The sequence below is a fragment of the Taudactylus pleione genome, unplaced genomic scaffold, assembly GCF_031769625.1.
Source record: "Taudactylus pleione unplaced genomic scaffold, aTauple2 ptg000086l, whole genome shotgun sequence".
Lineage (NCBI taxonomy): Eukaryota > Metazoa > Chordata > Amphibia > Anura > Myobatrachidae > Taudactylus > Taudactylus pleione.
Window position 1 is genome coordinate 33,481,024 of NW_028284488.1, and position 16,101 is coordinate 33,497,124.

Genomic DNA, 16,101 nt, shown 5'->3' on the forward strand with positions numbered 1-16,101 from the left:
CTATGAGTAGTTCGCGCACTGCGATGCATGCGCAGATTAGCGAACATCGGCAGCAGTAAGCAGACGCCTGCTAGCAGCCGGGTCTAAATCAGGTCCTTCATTCCAAGAATCACATATATTGTTTACAGAAAACATCCAGATACATAGTATATAAAATAACAAATCATTAAAATATGATTTTTACTAAAACGGCAGATCAGTCCTAGATAGATTGAATATCTTCTTATAATGAACTTCTTTTTTTGAAAAAACTTTTGAGATTTTTCTTCCAATGTGGGAATAAATACTGACAAAGCAATTTTCACAGGGATTAAATTTTTCCTGAAATATACCCTCACACCCAAACATAATAGGCCAAATGGCCATGATTAGTATTTTAAAAAATATTTATATTACAAATATTAGACATAAACATTAGTTAATAACATGAAACTGTCAGATCAGCTTACATCAAGTGCGATGTTATATATGGGCTGTAACAGGGTTGTCCACTGTTGCACCCAGTGGTGGGAATTGTACTATAGTGGACCCCGAACAGTCAACCAGTATAAAGCGGCCTCTCTTCTTTTATATTATATATATTTATAACAAATTTGCCTTTATCCTGCGCTCACACAATATCACAAATATAGAAAATCCCCCATTTACTATGCTTATTAAATTCTATTTTATCTGGAAATGCTACTCCTACTGCTTTTAATCAAGCCCGTATTGTAATATTACTCAAACCGGGCAAAGACCCCACTTTGGTACAATCCTATCATCCAATATCCTTACTGAACCAGGATTTGAAAATTCTGTCTACACTAATAGCACAGAGTTTACAAGGTTTACTCCCCAAATTGCTTCACCCCTCACAAACTGGCTTCGTAAAAGATAGATCTTCTGTACATAATGTCCGCCAAGTTATAGCTGCTCTGACCCAATCTCTACAGACCTACGGCTGGTTCAACTCTCCTGGTTAGATGTGATGCTGATAAGGCATTTGACCGTGTCTCCTGGTCACACTTGCTCCGTGCCCTATATTTCCAACATTTTGGATCAGATTTTGTGCAAGTTTTTGGTATGTTATATGCTACTTCCACTGCGTTTCTCACTGTTAACTGTTTGAACATATAGAACTTTTGTTTACAACGCGGCACTAGACCGGGCTGCCCTCTCTTACCCCTTCTCTTCAGTATAGCTTTAGATCCTCTCATTTGTCACTTTCACCTAAACACAGTATGGCGTGGGGTTGAAATTGGTCCTCATGTATTGAAAGTGTCAGCATATGCGGATGATTTATTACTATATTTCACTAACCCACATATTTCTTTTCCGGGTTTTCTGCACCTCCTTCATGACTTTGAACTCATATCTGGGTTTGTGATCAATAAAACCAAGACAGAAGCCTTGGCATTGCATGCGGAAGCGGCAGAGAATTGGAATGGCTCATTTCCTTTTAGGTGGGCTAATTCAACTTTGACCTATTTGGGACTTAAGGAAACTAAAAATCCCCCTGACTTTTATGCAGTTAATTTTCCTGCGGCCATCAGCCGTATCTTAGCAGACTTTCAAGATTGGAAACATTTACCACTCTCCTATATAGGTAGATGTCATTAGATAAAGATGGTCTAATTTCCAAGGTTATTGTATCTGATTCAAATGCTCCCATTACTACTAACAGACTCCAACTTGAAAATCTTAGCCAATCCCCAGACTTAGGAGGTGTAAACCTCCCTTGTAGTAGAAGTTACATTTTAGCCGCAAATGATCGTTACGCCGTGGATTGGTTGCAGAACTCTGATGACTTTGCTAATACTGGCCTAGAACAAGCCTTTTGTCCCAACATTCCACTTCCTAGTATCTTACACATGAGACCCACAGAATTTCCCTCTTCTGTTGCTACCAATCTATTGCTCATCACTACCTGTGCGGCATGGCGATTATCTCGTTCTAGGATGGGTGTCTCAGCTCACAACACCATTTTCCTTCCTTTACTTCACAATGCAGGATTTCATAGATCTTCCATCTCTATCTTTACAGTACTACGTTCATGGCACCTCCAGGGTCTCCGTCTAGTTTTCCAGCTCCTGGACCAACAGACGCTTAAAATGCTTCCCCATGAATGTTTGGAGGAGGCATTTCCTCGCCTCTCCGTCCCTTTATTTGTATATTACCAAATTCGGAGCTATGTGGCTAAATTACTATCCAAGCTAACGGAAACTGACAGAATGCATGTGCTGGATGGTGTGCTGCGCTGCTGCCCTGGCAGGGCTTGTTCTACTTTTTGTATTCACATATTAAACGCTCAATTATAATAAATAGGTTGCAAACTGGTATTGCCAAATTGGCAATTGATTTTCCTACCACACCTCTACAAACCATACTCACTGCCTTTACGCGCCTCAATAAAACTCTCATTTCTGCCTCCTAGGCGGAGATGCATTACAAGTTACTACACTGTGCTTATATCATCTCTAAATTGCGTTGTTTGATGGGTGTATCGTCCGACTCTAATTGTTTCAAGTGTCAGACACCTGAGGCAGACCTTTATCATTGTATGTAGAGTTGCCCAGAGGTCACCAAATTTTGGACCCTTGTTCACAAATATATTAAGAATACCCAGGGCATCACTTTTGCTATCTCCCCTGAATTGGCCCTTTGGGACATCTATCCGCCTCTCCGACAGTCTGGACTTTCCCTGGGGCATCGAATTTTATTGGCCAAAATTGCTGTGGCAGGAAAGAAAACAGTTCTTTCCCAATGGGTCTCCTCAGACAATTTGACCCTAACATTGTTAATGCCACAAATTTCCTACTTATTCCATTGGAGTGGCTGGAAATTTTGATTAATAAAGAAAAGAGAGTGGAGAAATTTTTTGCAGTCTGGCTACCATACAGTATCTACGTACTTTACCTTCATCTGTGAAGGAAACTTTCCGCAATGCTGTAGTGTTAACCTCATGGTACAATCTAGAAACGCTTTCCTTGGGTTGTCCTCCTTTATAAATTATTAACTTTTCATCTCTCTAAATATATTCTCCTTTAGACCATATATACTCCCATATGATTTGTCAAGTTGCGTGCAGCTCTCTCACTCCTTGTTCATTCTGTCACATATGTGAATATGTGCTTATTTTTCTTTATATGTAAGTAATATGCGGTTCTCCAATAAAATATTTTGAAAAAAAAAGAGGAATAATCATTTAACTTCTCTGACAATGACCAGGAGAGTTAATCTAAATTAGATTACAAAATATTAATCAACCTCTGAGGCATATATGAGCAACTGTTGAGAATACTGAAGTAAGGCAACCTTTTCAGATATCTTATAACACTGTGGAAAGATCTGTTATTATGTAAATTTAAATTACAAGACAATTAAACTTAAAAGGCAACTTTTCCATCTCAAAAATGGAGTTAAAATTTCAACCTTTCAACCTTTCCACTGCAGACCTTTCCACTGCAGACCCTTTTTGCAATAAAATGTTATTACCAATTTCCAGCTCCATCATGACAAGTAGCAAAAGTATGACATCTTACTTGTGGCCATTAATTATACTACTGCTCAAATATGTAGCTCAAATATGTAGCCCAGTGCCTATATGAGGCTGTGAGCGTGTTACACCCTTTTACTTTGGAAGTTGGGAACCAAAAAAAAGATACCTTTACACACATTATTATCATCATCATTATTCTTCTTTATTTATATGGCACTACAAGTGTTCCGCAGCACCATACAAAGTACATAAATAAATGAACAAGAACCAGTGGCTTACAGTACAATACAATGCAGGGCAAGGACATGGTGTATACAGATTGCTGTATTAGCGATCATAACACTCAAATACGCAAAAGGATGTAAGCAACCAAGTGTTAAGTGCCCTTGTGGGGAGTAAAGAGTAGATGAAAGTAAGGAGAACCACAAGAGGATAGAGGTCCCTGTTCTTGAGAGCTTATATTCTAATGGGGAGGGGCAAACAGGAGTGATACAGATGGGGTAGACAGGGAGGAAGGAGCATGCAGCCGCAGGTTAGGATGAGAGCTGGAAGGCTTTGATGAAGTTGTGGGTCTTGAGAGCCCATTTGAAGATCTGTAGAGGAGTGGAGCGGCTGATAGGGAGAGGGAGGGAGTTCCAGAGGTACGGAGTAGCACAGGCAAAATCTTGAAAACGGGAGTGGGAGGAAGTAATCATTTGGCAGAAGAGGCGGCATGCATTTGTTGAGCGAAGAGGGTGGACAGGAGTGTGAAGGGAGATGAGGTCAAATATGTAAATAGGAGAGGTATGGGTGAGGACCTTGATATACCCCTTTCACATCACCAAAATAACCCGGGTTATTCCCAGGTTATTGCCGGGTCGACGTGATTTTAAAAAGCACCAAAATTAATAACCCTGATCGACCGACCTGGTATTTCAACCCGGGTTAAACACGGGTCGGACCGGGGTTATTTGGCTCTTAAATGGTACAGACCAGGGATATTCGACCAGGGTCTGAGAAAATAGTGCTGATTGGCTTTTTCCAGTCAGCTGACCAGCCTGCACACAGAGCACATGTCTCTGTATTTACATTACTGTCCTGCACTGCACACTTTGGGGAAAAAGCAGCTAATAATAAGCTATATACAGACAGCACAGTTTACTATACTGCACTTTACTTTTACTTTGGAGGAATCATGGCAAACTGGAGTGATGAAGTAATGGAGTTGCTGCGGATCAGGCATGAGGAAGAAATATGTAAACAGATAACTGCCACTGTCAAGGATGTGATAACTTATCGCAACATCAGCAAAATGTTGGCTGCATCTGGATTCATCAGGAGCCAACAGCAGGTCGTCAATAAGCTGAAGGCACTGAAGAAGCAATTTCATAAGGTGAACGACCACAATAGAAATCACAGTGGTGCTGCCCGCATGAACTGGAAGTTCTTTCAGCTGTGTGCCAATGCATTTGGCCATACTGCATTAAGCAGACCTGTGACAGTCATCTGCACTGCAAGCATTCCCCATCCTCTCCTTTTCTTTACATCATAATTGTGAGCCAATAAAATCCTTTAAAAATGACATCACACTGTTTTAACATGGGCAACCTGGGCACCAAATCTGCAATAACCTGGGAATAACCCGGGTTATTAAGGCGATGTGAAAGGCCCTGACACGGGTCTGACCCGGGTTCGACCCGTGTTTGTGATGTGAAAGGGTAAGTGAGTGTAAGAACCTGCATTGTGAGTGGAGTACACTCGTGTTGATGCTTTATATATTTCTAACTGGTGAAATAACTTTTTGCCTTTCATAATATTCTATTGTCACATAGTGGCTACATTTCTCCTTGTGTAGAACTTAAACTAATGTTCTAAGAATTTACTACACTATGATAATTTTTGTTTCCCCTTACAGTATATTGTCGAGACGAGGAACTGATGACCTTCATGACATAAGAGCATTTTGGAAGAGAACTCTCTGATTTAAGGGAAGTTTATAATTTTATGAGCGCCCTACCCACTGACACATACATTTTTTTTTATGTTATGCTGTTGTTTGAATTGAGGTGAACATTTCCAATGTGCCATAAGGTGAGACTGCTGTGTGCCATTATATGAGATCTCATTCAACATTTGTTTTCAGAGCACTAATACAGGGAATGCATGTATGGAGATTACCCATAAGGGGGAAACATGATATAAGGGATAATAAAGGAGTTGCATGTTATAGGAAGCATTAACACAGGAGGATCACAGGCACAATGTATGAAAAGGAAAGGGTTGTGGTGAACAATATTTGACAAGCGGGGCTATCTGCTCTCTTTACTGTACAGTGGTAACTAGAATGTTTTCAGCATTGTATGGTAGTCACCTCTGTATTGTATTGAAATCACAAGGATAATCTCTATATTGCGTGGCAGTCAACAGCATGCTCACTTTATTCTATGGACATCACTAGGACACTCTCTGCATTGTATGGCAGTCTGTCGGATGTTCTTTGTATTCTATGGATATTCCTAGGACACTAGAGAATGCTCACTGTAATGTATGTCAGTTACTAGGACCTTCTGTATCATATGGCAGTTACTAGGATGCTTTCTGTATGGTATGACAGTCACTTAGACACTCTCCGCTTTGTATAGGCATTCTTAGAATGTTCTCTGTAATGTATGGTGGTCACTGCTTCGTATAGATGGTTACTAGAATAACTGTATGCTAATGATGCCTACTTTTGTGTTGTTCCCCCGGCAGGCTATTCGGTCCTGCCTACTTGAGGCCACATTCAGAATTGTTTTTTTTTTTTTTAATAAACGCTTGAAATTTCAATCTGCCCCCTGCAAGTAAATTATAACTATAAATCAGTGCTAGTCAGGTGTGCTCATTTAAATATTGTGCACTTTTACTTAAGTTTATGCTGACACACAGTAATTTATATACAGGTTGAGTCTCCCATATCCAAAATACTTGGGACTAGGGGTATTTTGGATAACGGAATAACAAGAGATATGGTAAGAACTTACCTTTGTTATCTCTGTTTCTACGAAGTCCATAGGGTCCACAGGGTTGACCTTGGGGTATAGCTGGATCTGGATCCACGGGCACCACGCAGTTAAAGCTTTGCTGCTCCCAGGATGCACTTGGGTCCGTCCTCCTCTATACCCTGCCCCCGGCCACAGGCACCTCAGTTGGTAAGCAGCTAAGGCCGGAGGAGGAGACTAAACAGAGAGAAGGAAGACTGGAACACACAAGAAACCATACTCACAGAAATGGGAGACGGAAAACCGGTGACCAGCCACACAGCCCATTTGAAGCCAGGTGCGTCAGGGCGGGCGCCCTGTGGACCCTATGGACTTCGTAGAAACAGAGATAACAAAGGTAAGTTCTTACCATATCTCTTGTTTTCTACTTCAGGGTCCATAGGGGGTCCACAGGGTTGACCTTGGGGATGTCCCAAAGCAGTTCAACTAAGGGCGGGGACGCTCCTGTGCTGAAAGGAGTACCGGGCGCCCAAAGGATGCATCCTGAGAGGCGAAGGTGTCAAACGCATAAAACCTCAAAAACGTCTGAATTGAAGATCAAGTAGCCGCCTTACACAGCTGAACAGCGGAGGCGCCACGTCTAGCAGCCCAAGAGGGACCCACAGAACGAGTGGAATGAGCCTTAACAGAGGCTGGCACAGGTAAACCCTCCTGCGCATAAGCCTCACAAATAACTGAACGAAGCCAACGGGTTAACGTTTGCTTGTTGGCAGGCCAACCCCTCTTGTGAAAACCGAAGAGGACAAACAAAGAATCCGACTTCCTAACCGAAGCAGTCCGGTCCACATAGATTCTAAGTGCCCGGACCACATCCAAGGAAGCCTCACCAGCAGAAAGATCAGGTGACTGAAAAGCTGGCACAACAAGTTCCTGATTAATGTGGAACTTTGAAACCACTTTGGGCAAAAACTCAGGACGCGTGCGGAGCACTGCCCTGTCCTGGTGAAAAATCAGAAAAGGAGGGCGACAGGAAAGCGCCCCCAATTCTGAAACCCTCCTGGCAGAAGCAATTGCCAGGAGAAAAATGGTCTTAAACGTCAGCCACTTGAGCTCCACCGACTCAAGCGGCTTAAAAGGAGGACCCTGCAAGACCCTCAGTACCACAGTCAAGTCCCACGGAGCCACCGGAGGCACGAAGGGAGGCTGGATCCTGAGAACACCTTGGAAAAAGGTGTGAACATCTGGCAGTGTAGCAATCCGTCGCTGAAACCACACGGACAAAGCAGACACATGAACCTTCAGAGAGGCCAGGCGTAAGCCGAGGTCCAAACCTGACTGAAGAAACTCCAAGATTCTGGAAACCCGGAACACCTGCGGATCATAGTTTCTGGATTCACACCACTGAAAGTAAGTGTGCCACACCCTGTGGTAAATCCGCGCGGAAGCAGGCTTGCGTGCCCTAAGCATGGTACCAATGACCGAACTGGAGAAACCCCTAGACCTCAAGACGGCTGTCTCAAGAGCCACGCCGTCAAAGACAGCCGACCCAGATCCGGGTAAAGGCAGGGCCCTTGAGACAACAGGTCCCGACGCTGAGGAAGAAGGTACGGAGCGTCGATGGAGAGGCACCTCAGATCGGAGTACCAAGGACGTCTGGGCCACGCCGGAGCCACCAGCACGAGCGTGCCGCCGTCCTGCTTGAATTTCCGCAGGACCCGAGGAAGCAGGGATATCGGAGGAAACAGATACGCCAGGTGAAACGTCCATTTCACCGACAGAGCGTCTACCAGACAGGCGCCTGCGTCTCTTGTCCTTGACCCGTAAACGGGCAACTTGTGATTGTGACGGGAGGCCATCAAGTCCAGCTCCGGCAGCCCCCACCTGTCCACGAGTAGCTGAAACACCTCTGGGTGAAGCAACCATTCCCCGGGATGCACGTCGTGACGGCTGAGGAAGTCCGCCTCCCAATTGAGGACTCCGGGAATGAAGACTGCCGAGATCGCTGGAACGTGACACTCCACCCAAGCAAGAATGCGAGACACCTCCGACATTGCTGCCCGACTGCGAGTTCCCCCTTGGTGGTTGATGTACGCCACCGTGGTGGCGTTGTCGGACTGCACCTGAACCGCCCTTCCGTGAAGAGCGGGGCCGGACGACTGCAGGGCCCTGTACACAGCCCGCAGTTCCAGGATGTTGATGGGGAGAAGTGCTTCCTCCGCGGACCAACGACCCTGAAGCGATAATGAGCCGGTCACTGCCCCCCAACCCCGGAGACTGGCATCCGTCGTGAGCAGGACCCAGTCCGGGATCCAAAAGGGGCGCCCCTCGACCAGATGTGCTGTCTGAAGCCACCAAGCCAAAGACTGTCGAACCTCCGGGGACAACACCAGCATCTGAGAGCGGATCCGGTGAGGTAACCCGTTCCATTCCGAAAGAATCAGCCCCTGCAGAGGCCGGGAATGGAACTGGGCAAATTCCACCATGTCGAATGTCGACACCATGGACCCCAGAACTCTCATAGCTGAATGGACCGACAGGCGGCAACTGCTCAGGCAACTGTGTATCCGCAGCTGCAGGGAGGAGACCTTCTCCGGAGTCAGGAAAATCCGTTGCTGACAAGAATCCAGCAGGGCTCCCAAATGAACCATCCGCTGTGATGGAATCAGGGAGGACTTCTTCCAGTTTATCAACCACCCGTGTGCTTGAAGACAAGCAATGGTCAGGTGGAGATGTCGAAGAAGCACCTCCGGGGAGCTCGCCAGCAGCAGAAGATCGTCCAGGTACGGCAACAGACGTAGACCCTGACCCCGAAGGTGGGCAGCCATAACTGCCATCACCTTGGTGAACACCCTCGGAGCCGTGGAAAGGCCGAAAGGCAACGCCCGAAATTGGTAGTGATGGTTCAGGATAGCAAACCTCAGATACCGCTGATGTGCCGGTGTTATGGGCACATGGAGATAGGCGTCCTGGATATCGAGGGAGACCATATAATCCCCGGGTTCCATCGCAGAATGATGGAACGTAACGTTTCCATCCTGAACCTGGGAACTCTGAGGTATCTGTTCAGAGACTTCAAATTCAGGATAGGGCGATGAGAACCATTGGGTTTCTGTACCAGAAACAGAGTAGAATAGTACCCCGTCCCACGCTGACCCCTGCTTGTAGCAAGGATTCTATAGCTACCTGAATCTGACCAGCTTTGGTCTTGTCCAGAGAAGGACTCGTACAGAAAAACTGGTTGGGCGGACTGAACCGAAAAGACAGGGCGTACCCCTGAGAGACTACTTCTCGAACCCAGGCATCCGTGGTGGTATTGTGCCAACACTGGGTGAATTGGAGAAGTCGGCCTCCCACTCTGGGGTCCCCCAGAGAGAGGCCCGTCCCATCAGGCAGCAGGTTTATCCTCCTGCTTGGAAGAAGGGCGCCGAGCACTCCATGCTTGCTTCTTGGGCTTGGGTGCGGCCTTGGTTGCCGAATGTCTCGGGAAGGACTGGCCCTTGGCCTTACCCTGAACCCGAAAGGACCGAAAGGCAGAGCTCCTTACTTTAGCAGGCGCAGAGGCCGAAGGGAGGAAAGCCGACTTGGACTTGGCCAAAGTATCCACTATTTTGTCCAAATCCGGACCAAATAGTAAATCACCATTAAAAGGCAAGGCCTCCAGACCCTTTTTTGAATCTGCATCAGCCCTCCAGGACCTCAGCCACAGGGAGCGCCGAGCAGACACCGCTGCAGCCGACACCCTAGAAGTGAGCAGGCTGGCATCCAAAGACGCTTCCCCAATATAGGAAGCTGCATCCCGCATCTGTCCTACTAACGCTCTCTGGATATCCGGAGCCTCATCAGGAAAGGTATCCTCCAAGACATTGGCCCATGCCTCAAAGGCTTTAGCCACCCAGGAGATAGCCATGGACGGGCGAGCCACCGCCCCGGAAAGAGAATAAATGGACTTTAAACAAGTCTCCACCTTCCTATCCGTGGGATCCTTCAAAGAGGAGATAGACGGCAATGGCAGCGTCGCGCTTTTGATCAAGCGGGTAACGCGGGAATCCACCGCCGGCGTCGTCTCCCATTTCCTGCAATGAGCTTCAGGAAAAGGATAGTTCGCCGCCATCCTCTTCTGTGGATGGAACCTCTTACTGGGTAATTGCCAGGCCGCCGCCATATGATCCGATAATTGATCAGACAGGGGGAACACAGTTGAAGTCACCTTGGTCTTTTTAAAATTAGGAAACTTCGACCTAGGAGCCGGCACATCATCCTCAACATGTAGGATAGCCCGCACCGCCCTAACTAAGGCTGGAACATTAATGGAGGACTTAGCTTCCACCTCCTGCCCCATGGCATCAGAGTCAGAGTCCTCATGGATTTCTCAATCATCTGAGGACACTTCCGAGTCCGACAACTGCGCAGCTAGTGAACTCACCACAGGACGTTTAGACGCCCTTGGTGGCACATCACCTTGCAACATGGACTGAAACGCCGAGGATGAAGCCGCCAGACTCTGTACGGAGCTGGAGAGAACATCCACCCAAGGCGGAGGAGCCGTCGGAGCAAAACTCTGCAAAGGCACTACAGACTGACGCGTCCCTGGGGAAGACTGCACATACACAGGCAGTCCGGAGTAAGGACCCACAGTCTGGGCCCCGGGGGGAGACCGCAACATTTGTGGAACACCCGGGGAATGGGGGATGGTGGGCTGCGGCAACGCCCTAAATGGGACCGCTGATGGGACAGATAACCGGTCCGCAATAGACGCCAGCACCTGTGAAAACATCGCCCAAGGAGGGTCCTGTGATACAGGGGGGGTTGGAGGGGCCCTGTACCAGCTGGCACCGCCCGCACAGACCATCCTGAGATAAGTCCTCCCCATCAACTCCAGCAGCACAGCGTCTGCAGGAAATTAGCACAGGAGCCACAGAGCGCTCAGTCTCCTCATCAGACATGATACCGTAAATCACAAGAAATAGGTATCACCAGAGGAATTACGGTTTTAACACCCGCGCACTCACCAGTATGCGACACAACAGCCCAGATATGGTACTGTGTAGCACACAACAGTATGTGACTGACCCCACTAATACGTGTTTTATATAAGTGAGGGTCTCAGAAACAACGCCCTTCCCCCACACACCTGCCGGGCCGTAGGAGAAGGAAAGGGATAGTTATAAGCTGACAGCAAGGAGAATAAGTCACAGACAGGCAGCACTAGCAATAGTCACATACAATGCAGAAAAGTTAGTACTCACTGCACCTTCCGCTACAATCAACCTCCCAGATTCAGTGTCTGGGAGGGCTATAGCGCTGTGTACACTGTCCTTTAGCAGGGGAGAGGTACACAGGGGGACCGGTCCACTTGATACCGCCTGGGAGTCTGCGATGTGCCAGTAAAGATGGCCGGCGGAGACCTCAGAGGAGGAGTGGCCGAGAGATAAGAGCAGCTCAGCGACGCCAGACTGCTAGTTGAAAGGCGCGCTGAGCTGAGGGGAGGAGCCGCTAGACAGGGAAGGCTGCCTCCCCTGGCTAGCAATTAACCCCCGGGTTGCCGGTCCCGCTACCAGCCTGCTACCCTGGTGGTCTAACGGACACGCGGGGTATTCCTCTATAGAGGGGGAGCCCGCCGCCGCCGCTAGCGCCTCCGGTCTGTCCCCAGAGACCGGAGGCTTCTGACTGCATACAAAGTATCTTACCTGATCCCCGTCGCATCCAGCAGCAGTCAAGGGAGTCCCCAGAGCCCGGCTAGTACAGGCTCTGGGGTCCCGCCGCGATCCCCAGAGCTGTACTGGCGTCGCGGCGCCAGCGGGGAGAAGGAGCGGCAGCGTGGACGTCCTAAAGGACAGTCTAATGCTGCCGCTCTAAAAGTGTAAAAAAGTAGAAAAAAATAAAAAATTTTCTCTTTTAAAATAAAGCTTAGGGGCTGCTCCTGCAGCCCCACTGCGACAGGGTGACCCGACTCCGGCCGGGCACCAACTAAAACTGAGGTGCCTGTGGCCGGGGGCGGGGTATAGAGGAGGACGGACCCAAGTGCATCCTGGGAGCAGCAAAGCTTTAACTGCGTGGTGCCCGTGGATCCAGATCCAGCTATACCCCAAGGTCAACCCTGTGGACCCCCTATGGACCCTGAAGTAGAAATTCCGTATTTTGGAATATAACATATCATAATGAAATATCTTGGGAATGGGACCCCTATATACAACCAGAATGCATTTATGTGTTATATACACCTTATACACACAGTGTGCAGGTCATTTTATACAATATTTTCAATAATTTTGTGGCTCAAGCAAAGTTTGTGTACATACATGAAATTCATTTATGTTTCATATACACCTTATACACACAGCCTGAAGGTAATTTTATACAATATTTTTAATAATTTGTCCCTTACACAAAGTTTGTGTACATTGAACCATCAAAAATCAAAGGTTTCATTATCTCAGTCCTGCCAAAATTATTCCGTATTTCGGAATATTTGGATATGGAAGACTCAACCTGTACTGTATTATTTACAGTGCCACACTTTTTTTTGTTTTCATGTAAATTATGATGACGATAAAGAAATTACCAACTGATCTTCATCCTGCCCAAAAAGGTATTCTAGATAGCTTCCTGCCATTGCCTTTACTCTAGGTTTTCGTCTTTCATCTATGTACATATCCCTGTTAGGAAAAGAGAGATAAATTAGTTCGATATTTGGAGGAAAGTGAAAGGGACTGTATACTCGTTTTATTAAAAGCTTTTTGTTATCTGACATGCATTTTCAACATGGTGTTATACTGCAAGTTTTACAGTAGGCTTAAACTTTAATAAGTTATATCTATTAATAGCTTAATTGAACCTTAATGTTCAATAGAATTTACATGTTGTGTGCTATGTCAGTATTCCTAAAAATACATTTGGAATACATTTTTTACTGGTATAAACGATGTATCATTTAAAAATATATACTTTCCCACCACCCCCTCCTTCCCTCCCCGTTACTCTCTTTTATTACTAATTGTCAATTTACTGTTATAAATTACTTTTCATATATATCATTTAAAAGTATTTTATTTTTTATTGGATTGCTCTTTTGTGAGTCCATGTTATTTTGGAATACAGTTTCTATTGTATACCATATGTTGATTTTTGTGTATACAGTTTACATGTTATCCCAATTATCTTTATGTGGATAGGATGTTCCTTATTGCTTATTGTACTCTGTCAAATTCGAGATATGCTCAATAAAAACATGTTTTATATATATATATTATATATGTGCCGTCACATGGGGGCAGTGGGATGGAGGGGTACTATACCTGCCTGGCAGTGGGGTGCTAGGGCTGGCAAGGGGGTTGAGGGGTACTATACCCCTCAACCCCACTGCCTGGCAATGGGGTGGAGGGGTGCTAGGGCTGGCAGGGTAGTAGAGGGGTACTATACATGCCTGGCAGTGGGGTGGAGGGGTGCTAGGGCTGGTAGAGTGGTAGAGGGGTACTATACGTGCCTGGCAGTGGGGTGGAGGGATGCTAGGCTGGCAAGGGGATAGAGGGGTACTGTATCTAGGGCTGTCACGTGGTGCGTATATATAGAATGCTGGGGGCTGTCACGTGGTGTGCATAGGGCCACAACTAGTGGGGGGGCTGGAGGTGCACATGCACCCAGTACGCTGCTGCACCCGCCGTCAGTGTTCTCCAACCTGGCACCGCAGGGAGGCTCCCAGACGGACGCCCACTGAGATTTTATTACCAGCAGGCGCCCAGCTCCTTCCCTGCAGCGCCGCGATAGCCGGAGGATGGAGTTCTCTCCTGAACTCCAGCTTCAATCTCTCCCCACGGGAACTATGGGAGAGACGTCATGACATCTCTCTCATAGTTCCGAGGAGCAACCGGGTGGACCGGATGGCGGCGGACGCAGGGCATTACTATGGGGGCATTACTTTATGGGCACTGCTACTGGGGCATTACTATGGGAGCATTAATGTATGGGCACTGCTACAGGGGCATTACTGTATGGGCACTACTACAGGGGCATTACTATATGGGCACTACTACAGGGGCATTACTACATGGGCATTACCTCAGGGGGCATTACTGTAGGAACACTGCTGAAGGGGACATTACTACAGGGGCACTGCTGCAGGGGGCATTACTATGGGGGAATTACCAGGGTGGGCAACAAATTACTGTCTTGTCCCAGGTGACAAACAGAAAGGGGATGTGCCAATACAGGAAAGAGGAGGAGTCATAATTAATCATTAAATCGCCCCCCCTAAAAGAGCAGTGTAGATCTGCCACTGCATGTGAATGGTATTCCACCTACTATAATAATTATGTAACTACTTTAAAGTAACAGAATTATCTAGCCCTTATTATTGTTGTATATACAGTTTAACCACATAAGAAATGTTTAATACAAATTTTACACAAATGATTAAGCGTCGCACATTTTTTCTTTAGTCATACCACAAGGTGGCAGTAGTGCTCATACACTCATCTGATGATTGGTATTGTTAAACCTAGCATGAACTATAAACAACATATGTAAAGAATTTGTACATTTATTTTCTTTCCTGTTCTCTGTAATTATTTGCACAATATTTGTGTGTCACTAAGAGATCTATATGTAAAATGATTAGAATCAAAATATAAATATACACAGTTTACTTAGGGGAGACATGCACTATGAGAAGCATTTTCCCCATTATAAAATTCCATGGACATGAACTAAATTACTCCTTCAATTAATCATTCATTGCTGTATTAATAGTTTTATTTTTATTTTAATGAAAGCGTAATTGGAAGACCAGCATATGCATGTATAGAAGTTCCATGTACCACTGTTAGCCAGTATCTTCGGGAAGCGGCGAATCACACAACTGCCCCAGTCATAGGCCTGGAGCTGAAACTTACGAAGGGCCTTTTGTGTGCTGCTGCAGGGGTGTGACAAGCGCTGTGGTGTAACCCATGCAAACTACATACAGATCAGCCATAACTCATAATTCATGGCCTTTGTGCTGTGATGGGGGATGTAGTTGGCCTCACATTGGTCAGGATGCTGGCAGACAGAATACCGGCGCCGGAACCCGACCTCTAGGGTTAGGGTTACGCACTAGGGAGAGGGTTAGGGCTAGGCTGCGGGAAGGGTTAGGGTTTTTGCAAAGTTACAGCTAACAACCACATTATTTTCTCCACTTAGAATGAGGTCTAAATATTACATTTTTTCTTCACTAATTTTCAAGGTGAAAGAAATTATACTCATTAATTTTCAGATACCCCATAAACAGTTCAAATTCTTCCACAGTTCCATCCCATATAATGAGAACGTTGTCTATATACATGCAGTATAAGACGAGTTTGTTTTAAAACGGATGTCCTCCATAGATATATTTACGCTCCCAGCTCCCCGTATGAAGATTAATGACACTGGGATCGAAAACAGTGCCCATCACTGTACCATCTGTTTGCAAATAAAACCTATCCAGAAATGTAATATAATTATGGCTTTAAATTAATTTAATAACAGTACAAATAAAATCTTTATGGAAAGCCCCCTTAGAAATATCCTCATTTGACTTCCGATGCAGATGTGAGAAGCCACGACTTGAGGCTGGTCCGAGGCACTGCTGCAGGCGGCATTCCTGACACATCTCTGTGCGGTTTATTAAGCAGGGTCGGGTTGGTGAAG

General features: G+C 46.2%; 1 protein-coding gene across 1 annotated transcript in view; it reads right to left on the reverse strand.

Moving 5' to 3' along the window:
- The window catches only part of FBXL13 (F-box and leucine rich repeat protein 13), a 252,029-nt gene that overhangs the window by 218,157 nt on the left and 17,771 nt on the right, over positions 1–16,101 (reverse strand). The window contains exon 3 of the mRNA XM_088468829.1: positions 13,001–13,094. Coding sequence (XP_088324955.1) covers positions 13,001–13,094 — 94 coding nt within the window. The remainder of the gene's footprint in view (positions 1–13,000; positions 13,095–16,101) is intronic.